Here is an 18,504-nt window from a genome sequence, read left to right on the forward strand (position 1 = left end):
TCCCAGGCCTCAGCCCCTTTCTCCCACCCAGCCCCAGCCCCAGCCCCCAGCCCCCAGCCCCCAGCCTCCAGCCCCCAGCCCCCAGCTCTGGAGCTTGTCGGGAGCAAGGGGGTGGTTGCTACTGGGTCACTCAGCCTCAATTGGCCCTGTTTCAGCAATGGGCAGGTTCCTCTTGGAATTCATCACACTTGTGGCTTCCTCTGTGCTCTACCTTTTTGTTGGGGTGACAATGTGACAGCTGAGATTCTCCATCTGTTCCCCCTACTCTAGCACTGAAGGGTTCTGAAGGGCCCTGGAAGGAGGGAGCTTGGGGGGCTGGCTTGTGAGGGGTTAAGGCTGGGAGGCGGGAGGGGGGCTGGACCAAGGGGTGGGGAGAAGGGGAGGAGGCCTCGGCAGCAGAGAGAAGTGGCCAGAGAGGCCCAGGGGACAGCCAGGGACAGGCAGACATGCAGCCAGGGCTCCAGGGCCTGGATAGGGGCTGCCAGGCCCTGTGACAGGAGGACCCCGAGCCCCCGGCCCGGGGAGGGGCCATGGTGTTGCCTGTCCAACATGTCAGCCGAGGTGCGGCTGAGGCGGCTCCAGCAGCTGGTGTTGGACCCCGGCTTCCTGGGGCTGGAGCCCCTGCTCGACCTTCTCCTGGGCGTCCACCAGGAGCTGGGCGCCTCCGAACTGGCCCAGGACAAGTACGTGGCCGACTTCTTGCAGTGGGGTGAGTGCCTGCCCTCGGGGCTCCTGCAGATGGGGTGGGGGTGGGGCGGGAGACAGGTCTGGGCACAAAGGCCTGGCTGTTGGGGGGGCAGGATGGCAGGATGGGCATGTGGAGATCCTCCCATCCTGGGGCTCAGTGTGGACCTGGGTCCTGGGGCAACATTTCTTTGCCCTATGCCACCACCCTGGAGGGGCAGAGTAAGGTCAGCAGAGGCCAGGGTGGCTATGACTCAGAGCCACGGCTTAGGAGTCACAGCAGGCTAGGCTGCCAACAGCCTCCCATGGCCTCTCTGCACCCCGCCTCAGGGTCAGGGTCAGGGTCATGCTGGGAGCTCCCTTTCCTAGGACCCTTCCCCCAAAAGTGGGCTCTATGGCCCTCTCCCCTGGTTTCCTGCGGACTGGGGCAAGCCAAGAGGGCCAGTGTGGGGCAGCTGCCAGGGGCGCAGCCGACAGGCAGGTGTTCGGCGCCAGCCTCTCCAGCTGCCCCAACAGGTGCCCAGGCGCTGGGAGGGCAATGACTCACGCGGGCTCTGGGGGAGAACCAGCTTTGCAGACAGGCACCATCAACGCCCCTCCTCTGTGATCCAGGAGGGACAACTTTGGGTTCTTCTGGGTGTGCCTCCTTCTTTTGTAGGTTCTGCGCCCACCCCCACCCCCAGCCGCAAAGTCTCGGTCCCTATGAGCCGTGTGGGTCAGCCACCATTCCCGCCACCACGGGTCCCTGCGTCCTTTAGTTCTCCTGGCCCAGGGCCTCCAACCTTCCAGCTGTCCCACAAAACCCCTTCTTGCAAGGGCTTTCCAGGGCCTGGGGCCAGGGCTGGAAGGAGGATGCTTCCGCTTCTGCCAGCTGCCTTGTCTGCCCACCTCCTCCCCAAGCCCAGGACTCGGGCTCACTGGTCACTGGTTTCTTTCATTCCCAGCACCCTGCCCCTCTGGCCCTCAGCGACTGGTGCTTGGTCTTTGGCCTGTGTGTGACAAAGTGTGTGACACTTGTTTCCTGTTTCTCCACCTTCCCCTGCTTCTTCTTGTGTCCATCTCTTTCTGACCCAGGCTTGGTTCTTCTCCCTCCTCCTCCCATTTCACAGATGGGAAGGTGGAGGCCAAGAGGGGCCAGGCCATTCAGCCTCTGGAAAAACCTTCTCCCAACCTCCCACAGCCCCTAATGACTCTCCTGGCCTCCCTTTAGCAGAGGATGTTGGGCTGGCAGGGTAAACTGAGACCGGGCGGGGTAGGGGTCTGGCACTCCCGGGAGGAGCACTCCTTTTGTGGCCCGAGCTGCATCTTGCGGCCCCTCCCCTGCCAGGCCTGGGGCGGGGGAGGGGGCCAGGGTTCCTGCTGCCTTAAAAGGGCTCAATGTCTTGGCTCTCTCCTCCCTCCCCCGTCCTCAGCCCTGGCTGGTTTGTCCCTGCTGGCCCACTCTCCCGGAACCCCCCTGGAACCCCTCTCTTTCCTCCAGAACCCACTGTCTCCTCTCCTTCCCTCCCCTCCTACACCCATCCCTCTCTCCATCCTGCCTCCACTTCTTCCACCCCCCAGGAGTCCAGGCCTTCTTGTCCCCACAGTCCCTGAGCCACAAGCCTCCACCCCAGCTGGTCCCCTACCCAGGCTGCCCTGTTTAACATTCCTAGTCATAGGACGTTGACTTCCCAGAGGCCTGATTGTCATCTGTAAATAAGGCGTAGGACTAAAGCACTCCTCCTGGAGGACTGAGAGATGGGCTGGACCAGAGCACTTGAGTCTGGGATGTGTGACCATGCTAGCTTTGTCTCCCTGTCCTGTTCCTTCCCCCAGCCCCAAATCCAGGGTTTCCCAAAGTGTGGTTCAAGAACCACCTGCATCTGAATCTAGAGGTACTGGATACAACCCCACGTCTGGGCCATTATCTAGGACATTCTACATGAGAACATGGGGGTGGGGCCCTGGCTGCACCTGAACTGTCACCTGGAGTCAGGGTGGAGGGCTGGAAGTCCAGGAAGGTGGAAGAACTGGGTCTTATTTCCTTCTCCCCTTGTTCTTTAGGGTCTGCCCTTCTGCAGACCTCGTTACCCCACTGTCACCATCCTGCACAACCTTGGAGCCCTCTGGGCCAATGCCCTGTCCCGCAAAGGGCTTCTCAGGCATCTCACCTCTACGGGAGGGCAGTTTTGGTCCCCAGAACCTTACACAGTGTTTATGTGGGGAGGCCCTTGGGAAGCAGACAGTCCTAGGGTGAAGCTGAGAGGCAGAGAGAAGGGGAGACAGAGAGAGGGTGGGGCTTTTCCCCTTGTCTCTAGTGCCCTTTCTGGTGACCCTCGGTTCTTTTCCCCCATCACGCCCCCAGCGGAGCCCATCGTGGTGAGGCTTAAGGAGGTCCGACTGCAGAGGGACGACTTCGAGATTCTGAAGGTGATCGGACGCGGGGCGTTCAGCGAGGTAAGCCGAACCGGGCGGGAGCCTGACTTGACTGGTGGTGGGCGGGGCATAGGGGTTGGGGCGGGGCCTTAGAAATTGATGAATGACTGAGCCTTAGAACCTAGGGCTGGGCTGGAGGCGGGGCTTGGGACCAATGGGCGTGGTGTGGAAGGTGGGCGGGGCCACGGCTGGGTGCAGAAGGGGGTGGAGTTGGGTCTGGGCGAGCCCTTCTGTTTTCCCGCCGTCTCCACTCTGCCTCCCTATCTCGACTTCAGGTAGCGGTAGTGAAGATGAAGCAGACGGGCCAGGTGTATGCCATGAAGATCATGAACAAGTGGGACATGCTGAAGAGGGGCGAGGTGAGGGGCTGGGCGGGCGTGGGGGGCTTTGAGGATCCGCGCCCCGTCTCTGGCTGCAGCTGCTCCGGGTGCCCTGCAGGTGTCGTGCTTCCGTGAGGAGAGGGACGTGTTGGTGAATGGGGACCGGCGGTGGATCACGCAGCTGCACTTCGCCTTCCAGGATGAGAACTACCTGGTGAGCTCCGGGCCGGGGTGACTAGGAAGAGGGACAGAGCCCGTGCTGTCACTGGACGAAGAGGTGGGGAGAGGAAGCTCTAGGATTGGGGGTGCTGCCCGGAAACGTCTGTGGGAGAGTCTGTGTGCGGTAAGAGGGTGTGTCAGGTGGATGAGGGGCCTTCCCTATCTGGGACGGGGATGGTGTCCCTCACTGCCCGTTTCTGGGTTGATTTGGGGGACTCCTATAAAGATGTCTCTGTTGCGGGGAGTCTTACCTGGAATGGGATAGGTCTTCAGGAATTCTAACGGGGCCACTGCCTAGGGAGGTAGTGTCTGGGACCTATTCTCTGGGTGTTGGGTGTCCTCTGGGTTCTCTTTCCCAGAACATCTCAGGGGGAGTGAATCTGCCCAGTGACATCCCAGGAAAGTTTTTTTGTTTGTGTTTTTTTTCGAGGGGTAGGGGACAGGGGCCGCAGGTGGTCTCTGATTTGACCCGGCAGATCTCTATGGTTATCTCTGGGCTGGGGCTGCAGGTCTCTGCCCAGGGATGGGGTGTCTCTGGGAAGGGTTGTCCCGGCCATCCATGATGGATCAGGGCCTCAGGGGACTACCAACCACCCATGACGAACCCCTTCTCAGTACCTGGTCATGGAGTATTACGTGGGCGGGGACCTGCTGACACTGCTGAGCAAGTTTGGGGAGCGGATTCCGGCCGAGATGGCGCGCTTCTACCTGGCGGAGATTGTCATGGCCATAGACTCCGTGCACAGGCTTGGCTACGTGCACAGGTGGGCGCGGCATGGCCGAGGGCTAGGGCGAGGGGATAGCAAGCTTGTTCCCTGGCCAGGTTCTTGGAAGGTCAGAGCCCAGAGAGGCCAAGGCCTAGGGAGGGACCTCCTTGGTTGGGGCCCACTGGGGGGTGCCTGGGAGTACGGTCCAGAACTATAGAATCCCTACAGGGGCGGAAGTGGGGCCCCAAGTGGCACTGTCCAGAGGGGCGGAGCCTGGTGGGACCACAGAAGGGAGGTTCACTTACCCCACCCTTCTCCTTTCCTTGGTGCAGGGACATCAAACCCGACAACATTCTGCTGGACCGCTGCGGCCACATCCGCCTGGCCGACTTCGGCTCTTGCCTCAAGCTGCGGGCAGATGGAACGGTGAGCCAGTGCCCTGGCCACAGAGCAACTTGGGCTGCTGATGAGTGTGGGAGCGGGACTGGATTTGGAGGGGGAAAGAGGTGGTGACCCAGGCCTAAGTGTGCATCTGTGTGGCGGAGCAGTAGACCAGGCAGAGGGAGGGGCTAAGCATTTGGGGAGTGGTTGGAAGGAGGGCCCAGAGCTGGTGGGCCCAGAGGGGTGGGCCCAAGCCTGGCTCTGTTCCTTTTGGTCCAGGTGCGGTCGCTGGTGGCTGTGGGCACCCCAGACTACCTGTCCCCCGAGATCCTGCAGGCTGTGGGCAGTGGGCCCGGGACAGGCAGCTACGGGCCCGAGTGTGACTGGTGGGCACTGGGTGTATTCGCCTATGAAATGTTCTATGGGCAGACGCCCTTCTACGCGGATTCCACGGCGGAGACCTATGGCAAGATCGTCCACTACAAGGTGAGCACGGCCCCAGGGAGCCCTGGCCTCTCCCGGTAGGCGCTCCCAGGCTATCGCCTCCTCTCCCTCTGAGCAGGAGCACCTCTCTCTGCCGCTGGCGGAAGAAGGGGTCCCTGAGGAGGCTCGAGACTTCATTCAGAGGCTGCTGTGTCCCCCGGAGACACGGCTGGGCCGGGGTGGAGCAGGCGACTTCCGGACACATCCCTTCTTCTTTGGCCTCGACTGGGATGGTCTCCGAGACAGCGTGCCCCCCTTTACGCCGGATTTCGAAGGTGCCACCGACACATGCAACTTCGACTTGGTGGAGGACGGGCTCACTGCCATGGTGAGCGGGGGCGGGGTAGGTACCTGTGGCCCCTGCTCGGCTGCGGGAACCTCCCCATGCTCCCTCCATAAAGTTGGAGTAAGGACAGTGCCTACCTCCTGGGGTCTTGAATCACTCATTCCCCAGAGCACTTGCTCTGTGCCCATCTAGTGCTGAGGACTCAGCAGTGACCTAGACTTACAGTCCAGTAGGGGAACACAGACCAGTCTTCAGACAGTGAGGCCCCAGAGTGATCAGGGCTGAGACAATGGAGTGCAGGGGGTGGGGGGCTCCTGACTCGGCAAGGAAGGTCCTGGAGGGCTTCCTGGAGTGGGGAGCTATCTGAGCTGAGACTTGGAGGGATGAGAAGCAGGAGAGGACTCCTCCTCCCTTAGGCGGTCTCTTTCACCATGTAACAAGCTGTCGTGGCATGCTTGCTCGGCTCTGTACCCTTTTGCTGAACAATACTGGGGATCCAGCACAGACCAGATGAGCTCTGGTCCCTGCCCTCATCCACTTGCAGTCTAGAGAATTAGAGAATTATGGAGAGTGTGGCAGGTGCCCTGAAGGGAAGCAACAGGATACAAGAAAAAATGGTGGGGCCAGGCACGGTGGCTCACGCCTGTAACCCCAGCAATTTGGGAGGCCGAAGCGGGTGGGTTGTTTGAGCCCAGGAGTTTGAAACCAGCCTGAGCAACGTGGTGAGACCCCATCTCTACAAAAATGTTTTAAAAATTGGCTGGGCATGGTGGCATATGCCTGTATACTCAGCTACTAGGGAGGCCGACGTGGGCTTGAGCCCAGGAGGTCAAGGCTGCAGTGAGCTGTGATTGTGCCACTGCACTCCAGCCTGGGCAACAGAGAGAGACTCTGTCTCAAAAATAAGATAAATTGAAATTAAAAAATAGGCTGGGCTGGCTGGGCGTGGTGGCCCACGCCTGTAATCCCAGCACTTTGGGAGGCTGAGGCAGGCGGATCACGAGGTCAGGAGATCGAGACCATCCTGGCTAACACGGTGAAACCCCATCTCTACTAAAAATACAAAAAACTAGCCAGGCATGGTGGCAGGCGCCTGTAGTCCCAGCTACTCAGGAGGCTGAGGCAGGAGAATGGCGTGAACCCGGGAGGCGGAGTTTGCAGTGAGCTGAGATCATGCCACTGCACTCCAGCCTGGGCGACAGAGTGAGACTCCGTCTCAAAAAAAAAAAAAAAAAATAGGCTGGGCTGCGGCCGGGTGCTGTGGCTCATGCCTGTAATCCCAGCACTTTGGGAGTCCAAGGCCGGCGGGTCATAGGATCAGGAGTTTTGAGACTAGCCTGGCCAACACGGTGAAACCCCTTCTCTACTAAAAATACAAGAAAATTAACTGGGCGTGGTCGCGGGTGCCTGTAATCCCAGCTACTGGGGAAGCTGAGGCAGGAGAATTGCTTGAACCTGGGAGGCAGAGTTTGTAGTGAGCCAAGATCGTGCCACTGCACTCCAGTCTGGGTGACAGAGTGAGACTCCGTCTCAAAAAAAAAAAAAAAAAGAAAAAGGTTGGGCAAGGTGGTTCACTCCTGTAATCCCAGAACTTTGGGAGGCTGAGGCAGGCAGATCACTGGAGGTCAGGAGTTCAAGACCAGCCTGGCCAACATGGTGAAATCCTGTGTCTACTAAAAATACAAAACTTAGCCAGGCTTGGTGCCAAGCGTTTGCCTGTAATGCCAGCTACTCAGGAGGCTGAGGCAGGAGAATCGCTTGATTAAACCTGGGAGGCAGAGTTAGCAGTGGGCTGGGATCGTGCCATTGCACTCTAGGCTGGGAGACAGCAAGACTCCATCTAAAAAAAAAAAAGAAGTGCGCTGGGTACAGTGGCTTATATTTGTAATCCCAGCACTTTGGGAGGCTGAGGTTGGAGGACTGCTTGAGCCGAGTTTGGGACTAGAACAGCTGAGGTGGGTGGATCACTTGAGATCAGGAGATGGAGACCAGCCTGGCCAGCATGGCGAAACCCCTGTCTCTACCAACAATATAAAAAATTAGCCAGGTGTGGTAGAGGGCGCCTGTAATCTCAGCTACTCGGGAGGCTGAGGCAGGAGAATCGCCTGAACCTGGGAGGCGGAGGTTGCAGTGAGCTGAGATTGTGCCACTGCACTCCAGCCTGGGCAACAGAGCGAGACTCCATGTCAAAAAAAAAAAGAAAAAAGAAAAAATGCTGGAGGGGCCACTTTAGATAAGCCCTGAGTTGGGGCTGGTTTGGGAGAAACATGTAAGCCAAGATCAAAAAGCAGTGAGGGGCCCGCCCTGACGACTGCTGGTCACATCTGTGTGTCTTGCGCAGGAGACACTGTCGGACATTCAAGAAGGTGCGCCGCTGGGGGTCCACCTGCCTTTCGTGGGCTACTCCTACTCCTGCATGGCCCTCAGGTAAGCACTGCCCTGGACGGCCTCCAGGGGCCCCGAGGCTGCTTGAGCTTCCTGGGTCCTGCTCCTCGGCAGCCAATGGAGTTGCAGGATCAGTCTTGGAACCTTACTGTTTTGGGCCCAAGGACTCCTAAGAGGCCAGAGTTGGAGGACCTTAAATTTTCAGATCTGGCCGGGCGCAGTGGCTCACGCCTGTAATCCCAGCACTTTGGGAGGCCGAGGCGGGTGGATCACGAGGTCAGGAGATCGAGACCATCCTGGCTAGCACAGTGAAACCCCGTCTGTACTAAAAATACAAAAAATTAGCCGGGCGAGGTGGCGGGCGCCTGTAGTCCCTGCTACTCGGGAGGCTGAGGCAGGAGAATGGCGTGAATCCCCGGGGGGCGGAGCCTGCAGTGAGCCGAGATCGCGCCACTGCACTCCAGCCTGGGCGACAGCGAGACTCTGTCTCAAAAAAAAAAAAAAAAAAAAAAAAAAAAATTCAGATCTATATACTTCAAAATGTTAGATTGAATTTTAAAACCTCAGAGTCACAGACTGGGCTTCCCAGAATCTTACAACCATCAACTTTTACGTCTGTAGTACACAGAGCCACAGGACTTCAGAATCTTGGAAAATATGAAGTTTAGACTTTTACAATCAGTTGTAAAAGAATGCAAATTCTTTGAATCAGCCATATAACAATAAGGCCATTTAAAAGTATTAATTTAGGCTGGGCGCGGTGGCTCACGCCTGTAATCCTAGCACTTTGGGAGGCCGAGGCGGGTGGATCACAAGGTCAGGAGATCAAGACCATCCTGACTAACATGGTGAAACCCTGTCTCTCCTAAAAATACAAAAAAATTAGCTGGGCATGGTGGCGGGCGCCTGCAGTCCCTGCTACTCGGGAGGCGAGGCAGGAGAATGGCATGAACCCGGGAGGCGGAGCTTGCAGTGAGCCAAGATCATGCCACTGCATTCCAGCCTGGGCGACAGAGCAAGACTCCATCTCAAAAAAAAAAAAAAAAAAAAAAAAAAAATATTAATTTAGGTTGGGTGTGGTGGCTCACGCCTGTAATCCCAGCGCTTTGGGAGGATGAGGTGGGTGGATCACCAGAGGTCAGGAGTTCGAGACCAGCCTGACCAACATGGAGAAACCTCATCTCTACTAAAAAACAAATTTAGCCGGGCGTGGTGGCGTATGCCTGTAATCCCAGCTACTCAGGAGGCTGAGGCAGGAGAATCAGAACCCAGGACGGGGAGGTTGTGGTGAGCTGAGATCGTGCCATTGCATTCCAGCCTGGGCAACAAGAGCGAAACTTCATCTCAAAAAAAAAAAAAGTATTTACAGGCTGGGCATGGTGGCTCACGCTTGGAATCCCAGCACTTTGGGAGGCTGAAGTGGACGGATTGCTTCAGCCCAGGAGTTCAAGACCAGCCTGGGCAACATAATGAGACCCTGTCTCTACAAAAAATTGAAAAAATTTTGCCAGGCATGGTGGTCTGTGCCTGCAGTCCTAGCTACTCAGGAGGCTGAAGTAGGAGGATCGCTTGAGCCTGGAGTTTGAGGCTTCAGTGAGCCGTGATAGATTCCAGCCTAGGCAACAGAGTGAGACCTGGTTTCAAAAAAAGTATTAATTACACAAATAATGCATTGCTTATCACAAGTAAATTAGAAAATACAGATAAGGAAAAGGAAGTTGATATCTCGTGAGCTCACCAGACAGCAGTGGTCCCTGGCTCACACGTGCACTGACACGTGTTTAAATACTGGAGAACAGGTTTTTTTTTTTTTTTCTTCCTCATGCTACTTTGTCTAAGAGAACAGTTGGTTTTCTAATCAGCTTTTATTACTAGACAACATTACAAATACTATACCTTATTGTTAATGAACTCCAGCTCGATTCTGAACCGCTGTGGGGCCTGAACGGTGGGTCAGGATTGAACCCATCCTCTATTAGAACCCAGGCGCATGTCCAGGATAGCTAGGTCCTGAGCCATGTTCCCACGGGAGGGACTGCTGGGTTGGAGGGGACAGCCACTTCATACCCCAGGGAGGAGCTGTTCCCTTCCCACAGCTGAGTGGGGTGTACTGACCTCAAGTTGCCATCTTGGGGTCCCGTGCCCAGTCTTAGGACCAAATCTGTGGAGGTGGCCAGAGCCAAGCAGTCTCTCCATCAGGTCAGCCTCCCTATCCTGAGGCCCTAAGAAGAGGGGTCTGCAGAGGTCACATGTCAAGGGAGGAGATGAGCTGACCCTAGAACATGGGGGTCTGGACCCCAAGTCCCTGCAGGTTTAGAAAGAGCAGCTCCCAGGGGCCTAAGGCCAGGGGAGGGGCAGGGCTTTTCCTAAGCAGAGGAGGGGTTATTGGCCTACCTGGGACTCTCTTCTCTTTGCTCTGCTGCTCCCCTTCCTCAAAGCAGGAGGTCTTTGAAGCAGCTGCCCCTACCCACAGGCCAGGAGTTCTGGTTCTCCACCAGAGAATCAGCATTCTGTCTCCCTCCCCACTCCCTCCTCCTCTCCCCAGGGATAGTGAGGTCCCAGGCCCCACACCCATGGAACTGGAGGCCGAGCAGCTGCTTGAGCCACACGTGCAAGCGCCCAGCCTGGAGCCCTCGGTGTCCCCACAGGATGAAACAGTAAGTTGGTGGAGGGGAGGGGGTCCATCAGGGACAAGCGGGAGAGAAAAGGTGAGGGCTTCCCGGGTGGCGTGCACTGCAGAACCCTCTAGGGACTTCCTGAACAGAAGCAGACAGAAGTCACGGAGAGACGAGGTTACTTCAGACATGACACGGTCTCTGTAGTTACAGTGGGGCATTAAGTAAGGGTGTGTGTGTTGCTGGGGATCTGAGGAGTTGATCTTTTAGCTGAGCGCTCCCGAAGGAGAAACCAGCCTTGGAAGGAAAGGTGCCACGTGGTCAGGTGAGAGCCTCAAGGGCAAAGGCCTTGGGCAGGTGGGAATCCTGATTTGTTCCTGAAAGGTAGTTTGGCGGAATCGTTCCTGAGAAGGCTGGAGAGGCCAGCAGGAAACAAAACCCAGCAAGGCCTTTTGTCATGAGGGCATTAGGGAGCTGGAGGGATTTTGAGCAGCAGAGGGACATAGGTTGTGTTAGCATTTGAGCACCAGCCCTCTGGTCCCTGTGTAGATTTAGAGGACCAGACTCAGGGATGGGGCTGAGGGAGGTAGGGGAGGGAGGGGGCTTGGATCATTGCAGGAGCTATGGGGATTCCAGAAATTTTGAGGGGACGGAGGAGTAGGGGATAAGCAAGGATCCCTAGCCTGGAACCAGTGCCCAAGTCCTGAGTCCTCCGGGAGCCACAGGCAGCCTTAAGCCTGGTTCCCATACACAGGCTGAAGTGGCAGTTCCAGCGGCTATCCCTGCGGTGGAGGCTGAGGCCGAGGTGACGCTGCGGGAGCTCCAGGAGGCCCTGGAGGAGGAGGTGCTCACCCGGCAGAGCTTGAGCCGGGAGATGGAGGCCATCCGCACGGACAACCAGAACTTCGCCAGGTCGGGGTCAGGGCCGGGGCGCGGGGCCCGTGGCAACCCTTGGCAGCCCCTCTCCTCCGGCCCGGACGGACTCACCGTCCTTACCTCCCCACAGTCAACTACGTGAGGCAGAGGCTCGGAACCGGGACCTAGAGGCACACGTCCGGCAGTTGCAGGAGCGGATGGAGTTGCTGCAGGCAGAGGGAGCCACAGGCGAGTCCCTCATGTGTCCCCTTCCCCGGAGGACCGGGAGGAGGTGGGCCGTCTGCTCCGCGGGGCGTGTATAGACACCTGGAGGAGGGAAGGGATCCACGCTGGGGCACGCCGCGCCACCGCCCTCCTTCGCCCCTCCACGCGCCCTATGCCTCTTTCTTCTCCTTCCAGCTGTCACGGGGGTCCCCAGTCCCCGGGCCACGGATCCACCTTCCCATGTAAGACCCCTCTCTTTCCCCTGCCTCAGACCTGCTGCCCACTCTGCAGATCCCCTCCCTGGCTCCTGGTCTCCCTGTCCAGATACAGGGCTCACCCTACGTCTTTGCGACTTTAGAGGGCAGAAGCCCTTCATTCAGCCCCAGATCTCCCTCCGTTCAGGCGTCACCAGATTCCCTCCGCGATCTCCCTAGATAACCTCCCCGGCCTCGATTCCCCTCGCTGTCTCTTGCCCCACCGCTGAGGGTTGGGCTGGGCTCCGATCGGGTCACCTGTCCCTTCTCTCTCCAGCTAGATGGCCCCCCGGCCGTGGCTCTGGGCCAGTGCCCGCTGGTGGGGCCAGGCCCCATGCACCGCCGCCACCTGCTGCTCCCTGCCAGGGTACGTCCGGCTGCCCACGCCCCCCTTCGCCGTCGCGCCCCTCGCTCCACCCGCCCCGTGCCACCCGCTTAGCTGTGCATTTGCGGGGCTGGGCCCCCGGCAGGAGGGCGGATCCTCGGGCAGCCAATCAACACAGGCCGCTAGGAAGCAGCCAATGACGAGTTCGGACGGGATTCGAGGCGTGCGAGTGGACTAAACAGCTGTCGGCTGTTGGGGCGGGGGCGGGGCGCAGGGAGGAGTGCGGGCCCACCTATAGGCGTAGGCGGGGCGAGTCACAGGAGCCAATCAGAGGCCTGTGCCGGGTGTTGACCTCGTCCTCTCCCCTCAGGTCCCTAGGCCTGGCCTATCGGAGGCGCTTTTCCTGCTCCTCTTCGCCGTTGCTCTGTCTCGTGCCGCCGCCCTGGGCTGCGTTGGGTTGGTGGCCCACGCCGGCCAACTCACCGCAGTCTGGCGCCGCCCAGGAGCCGCCCGCGCTCCCTGAACCTTAGAACTGTCTTCGACTCCGGGGCCCCGTTGGAAGACTGAGCGTCCGGGGCACGGCACAGAAGCCGCGCCCACCGCCTGCCAGTTCACACCGCTCCTAGCGTGGGTCTCCGCCCAGCTCCAGTCCTGTGATCCGGGCCCGCCCCCTAGCGGCCGGGGAGGGAGGGGCCGGGTCCGCGGCCGTGGAACGGGGCTCGAAGGGTCCTTGTAGCCAGGAATGCTGCTGTTGGTGGGGGCATCACAGACCACTTCTTTCTTTTGGCCAGGCTGAGGCCCTGACGTGGATGGGCAAATTGCAGGCCTGAGAAGGCAGCAAGCCGGGCCGTCCGTGTTCCATCCTCCACGCACCCCCACCTATTGTCGGTTCGCAAACTGCAAATATTTCTTGTGCATGACGCCCTGCTCTGGGGAGCATCTGGCGCGATCTCTGCCAGCTTACTCGGGAAATTTGCTTTTGCCAAACCCGCTTTTTCGGGGATCCCGCGCCCCCCCTCCTCACTTGCGCTGCTCCCGGAGCCCCAGCCGGCTCCGCCCGCTTCGGCGGTTTGGATATTTATTGACCTCGTCCTCCGACTCGCTGACAGGCTGCAGGACCCCCAACACCCCAATCCACGTTTTGGATGCACTGAGACCCCGACATTCCTCGCTATTTATTGTCTGTCCCCACCTAGAGCCCCACCCCCGACCCTCGCGAATAAAAGGCCCTCCATCTGCCCAAAGCTCTGGACTCCACAGTGTCCGCGGTTTGTGTTGTGGGCAGGAGGCTGCGCAGTGGGCCAATCCGAAGGCGAGTGGAGGCGGCCGAAGGTCTGGGAGGAGCTAGCGGGATGCGAAGCCGACGAATCAGGGTTGGGGGAGGAAAAGCCACGGGGCGGGGCTTTGGCGTCCGGCCAATAGGAGGGCGAGCGGGCCACCCGGAGGCACCGCCCCCGCCCAGCTGTGGCCCAGCTGTGCCACCGAGCGTCGAGAAGGGGGGGCTGGGCTGGCAGCGCGCGCGGCCATCCTCCTTCCACTGCGCCTGCGCACGCCACGCGCATCCGCTCCGGGGACGCAAGCTTGAGAAAAGTTGCTGCAAACTTTCTAGCCCGTTCCCTGCCCCTCCTCCCGGCCAGACCCGCCCCCCTGCGGAGCCGGGAATTCCGAGGGGCGGAGCGCAGGCCGAGATGGGGAATGTGGGGGCCTGCAGAGGACCCTGGAGACGGAGGCGTGCAGAAGCTCAGTCTCGGGGCGGAGGCTTCGCGCCCTTAGCCTTCCTGGACAGCCCGTTACCTTCTGCGTTGTCCCGATGGGGAAACTGAGGCCCTGAGCCAGAAGCACACGCTGGGGGGAGGCAGAAAGCGCGGCCAGAGGCGGAGGGAAAACAAAGGGAGAATCACAGACCGACGGGAGGGGGACGGACACACACAAGGGGACAGAGACCTGAGTGGAGAGCTGGGTCTCGCCTTCCTGGCGTGGGGCGCAGCGTCGGCCAGGGAGAAGATCGAGAAAAGCGGGGAGTGGGGGCGAAAAGGGGGGACAGGCGGGGGAGGGGGCTGGGGAAAGCCCGAGGGAGGAAGAGAAGGAGGGAGGAACTTCCCAAAGTTGCAAAACATGGCTACCTTGCCTGCGGAGCCGAGCGCGGGGCCGGCGGCCGGGGGGGAGGCGGTGGCGGCGGCGGCGACCGAAGAGGAGGAGGAGGAAGCGCGCCAGCTCTTGCAGACTTTGCAGGCGGCCGAGGGTGAGGCGGCGGCGGCGGCTGGGGCCGGGGCGGGCGAAGCGGCTGCGGGAGCTGAGGGCCCGGGATCCCCGGGCGTCCCCGGGTCGCCCCCCGAGGCCGCTTCCGAACCGTCCACAGGCCTCCGCTTCTCGCCCGAGCAGGTGGCGTGCGTCTGCGAGGCGCTGCTCCAGGCGGGCCACGCCGGCCGCTTGAGCCGCTTCCTGGGCGCACTGCCCCCGGCCGAGCGCCTACGTGGCAGCGACCCGGTGCTGCGCGCGCGGGCCCTGGTGGCCTTCCAGCGGGGCGAGTACGCCGAGCTCTACCGGCTACTCGAGAGCCGCCCCTTCCCCGCCGCCCACCACGCCTTTCTGCAGGACCTCTACCTGCGCGCGCGCTACCATGAGGCCGAGCGGGCCCGCGGGCGCGCGCTGGGCGCAGTGGACAAGTATCGACTGCGCAAGAAGTTCCCGCTGCCCAAGACCATCTGGGACGGCGAGGAGACAGTCTACTGCTTCAAGGAGCGCTCCCGCGCAGCCCTCAAGGCCTGTTACCGCGGCAACCGCTACCCCACGCCGGACGAGAAGCGCCGCCTGGCCACACTCACCGGCCTGTCGCTCACGCAGGTCAGCAACTGGTTCAAGAACCGGCGACAGCGCGACCGGACCGGGGCCGGAGGCGGCGCGCCCTGCAAGAGGTGAGGGGCCTCGGGCGACGCAAGTCCAGCTCTCCCGGGGACATCCCGTCCACCAGCCCTCCTTCCCCGTGCCCACTGCTGGAGCCGGCGCGCCGAGGTCCTCGGACATCTCCCGCTCACAACCCCGGGCGCTCGCGGGGCGCGGGGACTAAGCGTGGACGGGACAGGCACCCGCCCGGGCCCTCTCCCCGCACACGTCTCCTCTTCCAGCGGCTCCATTCCGAGCTCCTGCCCAAATCCCATCGGTGCTGGGGAACCACACTGCGGGGGGCACTAGAGGGACTGCGGAAAGGGGGCAGGGCCTGTGGCCACCCCACTCTGCGTAGGGGCTGCTTCCCAGCCCCTTTCTTCACTGACCGTTACTCTTATCCACCCGCCCCCACACTCCCTCCGGGCCCGGACGGCGTGGTCCGTCGTCTGCCTTTGTTGTGAAACGTGAACCTTTCCCAGCTCCGGTTTCCCTGTAACTCAAACTCTTCCCCTCCCACCCTGAGCGCCGGCCTCTCCCTTCTCTGACGCCCCGCGGGGAGGGCACCGGGAACTGGGCTGGCAGCTGCTGCTCCCTCTCTCCAGGCCACTCGCTGGCTTTCCGCCCAACCAAGGAACTTTTAGGGCAACCTGGGAGCTCAGCCTCCGGGGACCCGAGGCCGAGGCAGGGGGAGAGCAAGGGCCTCTTCCCTCCCCAGCGCTTGTCTTCAGTGGTGTCCACACAGGGCTTGCAAAAGGCCCTGGAGTTTGGGGTGGTCTGAGAGAGACTTCATAACCCCTGGAATGACCCACCGAAACTTGGGCCAGGGAAAGGTGGGGGAGCAGCCGGCTGGCTATGCGGGAGGCCCCACAGGCTAAGAGACCCCAGCTGACAGCCATTTCTCCGGCCAGCGAGTCTGATGGGAATCCCACGACTGAGGACGAGTCCAGCCGAAGTCCTGAGGACCTGGAGAGAGGGGCGGCCCCAGTTTCCGCCGAGGCCGCTGCCCAGGGCTCCCTATTCTTGGCAGGGACCAGCCCTCCCGCGCCATGCCCAGCCTCCTCCTCCATCCTGGTGAACGGGAGCTTTCTGGCAGCCAGCAGCTCCCCAGCAGTGCTCCTCAACGGGGGCCCCGTCATCATCAACGGCCTGGCCCTGGGCGAGGCCTCCAGCCTGGGCCCGCTGCTGCTCACTGGGGGCGGGGGTGCCCCTCCACTGCAGCCCAGCTCTCAGGGGGCCAGCGAGGCCAAGACCTCCCTGGTCCTGGATCCTCAGACAGGGGAGGTGCGGCTGGAGGAGGCTCAGTCGGAGGCCCCTGAGACCAAAGGGGCCCAGGTGGCTGCTCCGGGACCAGTCCTTGGAGAGGAGGTCCCGGGGCCCCTGGCCCAAGTGGTGCCTGGCCCCCCGCCGGCTGCCACCTTTCCTCTGCCCCCGGGGCCAGTGCCTGCTGTGGCTGCCCCACAAGTGGTACCGCTCTCCCCACCCCCCGGGTACCCCACGGGCCTGAGCCCCACCTCCCCACTATTGAACCTGCCCCAGGTAGTGCCTACCTCGCAGGTGGTGACACTGCCCCAGGCTGTGGGGCCCCTGCAGCTGTTGGCAGCCGGGCCAGGCAGCCCTGTGAAGGTGGCAGCTGCAGCAGGCCCTGCCAACGTGCACCTCATCAACTCCGGGGTGGGCGTGACTGCCCTGCAGCTGCCTTCGGCCACTTCCCCAGGTACCCCAATCTCCCTCCCTCAGGCCTGGGTGAGAGCTGGGGATGGGTGCAGTCATCTCAGAGAGGGAGGGGCTGTTCCTGGGCTCCTGGGGGGCATCTCATCCCTGGCAAGTCCCAGTGCCCCAAGGCCCACTGAAAGGCTCCCGGAGGCCCGCCCTCCAGCTGCGCAGTCTCCACCTCTGTCTGGCTTGGCCTGCTCTCCTGGCTCTCACCTGTGCTCGGTCCCTCTCTGCCCACAGGAAACTTCCTCCTGGCCAACCCTGTGTCTGGCAGCCCCATCGTGACGGGTGTGGCCGTGCAGCAGGGCAAGATCATCCTCACCGCCACCTTCCCCACCAGCATGCTCGTCTCCCAGGTCCTGCCACCAGCCCCCGGCCTGGCCCTGCCACTGAAGCCAGAGACGGCCATCTGCGTGCCTGAGGGAGGCCTCCCGGTGGCCCCCAGCCCTGCGCTCCCAGAGGCTCACGCCCTAGGCACCCTTTCTGCGCAGCAGCCACCCCCCGCTGCTGCCACTACCTCCAGCACCAGCCTGCCTTTCTCCCCTGACTCCTCTGGCCTCCTGCCCAACTTCCCGGCGCCCCCACCAGAGGGGCTGATGCTGTCACCCGCAGCTGTGCCTGTCTGGTCAGCAGGGCTGGAACTAAGCGCAGGAACAGAAGGGCTGCTGGAGGCGGAAAAGGGGCTGGGGACACAGGCCCCCCACACCGTGCTGAGGCTGCCGGACCCCGACCCCGAGGGGCTGCTTCTGGGGGCCACCGCAGGGGGTGAGGTTGACGAGGGGTTGGAAGCTGAGGCCAAGGTTCTGACCCAGCTCCAGTCAGTTCCTGTGGAGGAGCCCTTGGAACTGTGACCCAGTGTGGCCCTGTGGCCTCTCCCGACAATGGTGCTGAAGACGCAGGGACAGGAGTGGGAGGGGGGAGCCCCAGAAACACGGTTGCTGAAGACCCCAGTCACCACATCCTTCTGCCCGGGTGGCCTCTCCAAGCCCTGGTGGTGCTGGGGGTTGCACCCCCGGCCACCTCCTGTCCAGGTCTCCGTCCCCCTCTGGATGGGAGGCCTCTCTGTTACAGCCTTCCCCATGCTGTGCCCTGCCATATAGGTGGGGGACTCAGGGTCCTGACTCAGGGGCCCTGCCCCCTCTACTTGGTACTAGCTGTGAGCGGAACACCCTGCCCCAGGGCCGGACTTCCAGCCCCCAGAGCCCTCTCCCTGTCACTCCCTGAAACACTATTAATAGCTCTGCCGATAGCCAGTGTTGTCACAACTGCCTGGAATCCGAAGGTGGAGTACAGGCAGCCCCGCGCCCCTGAGACTGGAGACCCTCCCCAGTGTGGCATTTCCTGCCCGGGGCGGGGGGTGGGGCAGCTGTGGGGAGGTGGGGGTCTTCCTCACCAGCTCCCCTGGACTCAAGCCCTTGTCCTCATATCCGGCCCAGACCAAAGATTCCCTCATCCCTGGGGGCAGCCCTGTCGCTGTGTCTCCTTTGTATCCTAAATCTTTATTTTTCTAGGACATGTTATGCCTCCATTTTCAATTAAAATAAAGTTACCGGATTACACCACCACCAGAGGTCTGGGGTGCCTTCCAGGGGCTGTCCAAAGCAGCACTGAACACAGAACCCACCTCGAGACCCGGCCTTCCCATTGCTGCCTCCTGAGGGGGAAGAGGGGTTTGCATTCAGATGCACAGGGTGGCTGGGGACGGGGTGGCAATGAGGCCTCTTATAAGTCACAGGCCTCGAGATGAGGGT

General features: G+C 61.1%; 2 protein-coding genes and 1 long non-coding RNA gene across 18 annotated transcripts; 2 read left to right on the forward strand and 1 right to left on the reverse strand.

The window, feature by feature from the left end:
- Positions 1-83: 83 nt before the first annotated feature.
- DMPK (DM1 protein kinase) lies at positions 84-13,398 on the forward strand. 15 transcript variants are annotated; one of them, XM_055249484.2, is made up of 16 exons: positions 84-709; positions 2,500-2,558; positions 3,029-3,120; positions 3,375-3,458; positions 3,538-3,633; positions 4,254-4,402; positions 4,678-4,771; positions 5,006-5,212; positions 5,289-5,552; positions 7,837-7,922; positions 10,426-10,537; positions 11,250-11,407; positions 11,502-11,599; positions 11,771-11,817; positions 12,107-12,196; positions 12,525-13,398. In XM_055249484.2, the coding sequence occupies exons 1-16, from the start codon at positions 531-533 to the stop codon at positions 12,675-12,677; spliced, it is 1,968 nt and encodes a 655-aa protein (XP_055105459.1). In that variant the 5' UTR covers positions 84-530; the 3' UTR covers positions 12,678-13,398. The 15 variants fall into 15 exon arrangements, with proteins under 15 accessions (XP_055105459.1, XP_055105458.1, XP_055105460.1 ...); XM_055249483.2 differs by having other exon boundaries at positions 12,111-12,196; XM_055249485.2 differs by having other exon boundaries at positions 5,289-5,537; positions 12,111-12,196.
- On the reverse strand, positions 10,658-14,745 carry LOC134733017 (uncharacterized). Of its 2 annotated transcripts, none has more exons than XR_010116554.1 (2): positions 14,278-14,745; positions 10,658-11,677 (listed from the first exon to the last, which is right to left on the reverse strand). It is a non-coding gene; the product is annotated as an uncharacterized lncRNA (long non-coding RNA). The 2 variants fall into 2 exon arrangements; XR_010116553.1 differs by lacking the exon at positions 14,278-14,745 and adding an exon at positions 12,447-12,738.
- On the forward strand, positions 13,688-18,318 carry SIX5 (SIX homeobox 5). The gene is made up of 3 exons (XM_055249474.2): positions 13,688-15,069; positions 15,949-16,754; positions 16,994-18,318. Exons 1-3 carry the CDS (start codon positions 14,270-14,272, stop codon positions 17,602-17,604), a joined length of 2,217 nt encoding a protein of 738 aa, XP_055105449.1. The 5' UTR covers positions 13,688-14,269; the 3' UTR covers positions 17,605-18,318.
- The last annotated feature ends 186 nt before the right edge of the window (positions 18,319-18,504 follow it).

This window comes from Symphalangus syndactylus, chromosome 17, assembly GCF_028878055.3.
Source record: "Symphalangus syndactylus isolate Jambi chromosome 17, NHGRI_mSymSyn1-v2.1_pri, whole genome shotgun sequence".
Lineage (NCBI taxonomy): Eukaryota > Metazoa > Chordata > Mammalia > Primates > Hylobatidae > Symphalangus > Symphalangus syndactylus.

Coding starts and splice junctions, on each gene's coding strand:
- DMPK (XM_055249483.2), top strand. CDS start 531: ATGGTGTTGCCTGTCCAACATGTCAGCCGAGGTGCGGCTGAGGCGGCT. Junction 3,634..4,253: donor TCCAGGATGAGAACTACCTG/GTGAGCTCCGGG, acceptor ACCCCTTCTCAG/TACCTGGTCATGGAGTATTA. Junction 5,553..7,836: donor CCATGGTGAGCGGGGGCGGG/GTAGGTACCTGT, acceptor TGTCTTGCGCAG/GAGACACTGTCGGACATTCA.
- SIX5 (XM_055249474.2), top strand. CDS start 14,270: ATGGCTACCTTGCCTGCGGAGCCGAGCGCGGGGCCGGCGGCCGGGGGG. Junction 15,070..15,948: donor GGCGGCGCGCCCTGCAAGAG/GTGAGGGGCCTC, acceptor TTCTCCGGCCAG/CGAGTCTGATGGGAATCCCA. Junction 16,755..16,993: donor GCCTTCGGCCACTTCCCCAG/GTACCCCAATCT, acceptor CTCTGCCCACAG/GAAACTTCCTCCTGGCCAAC.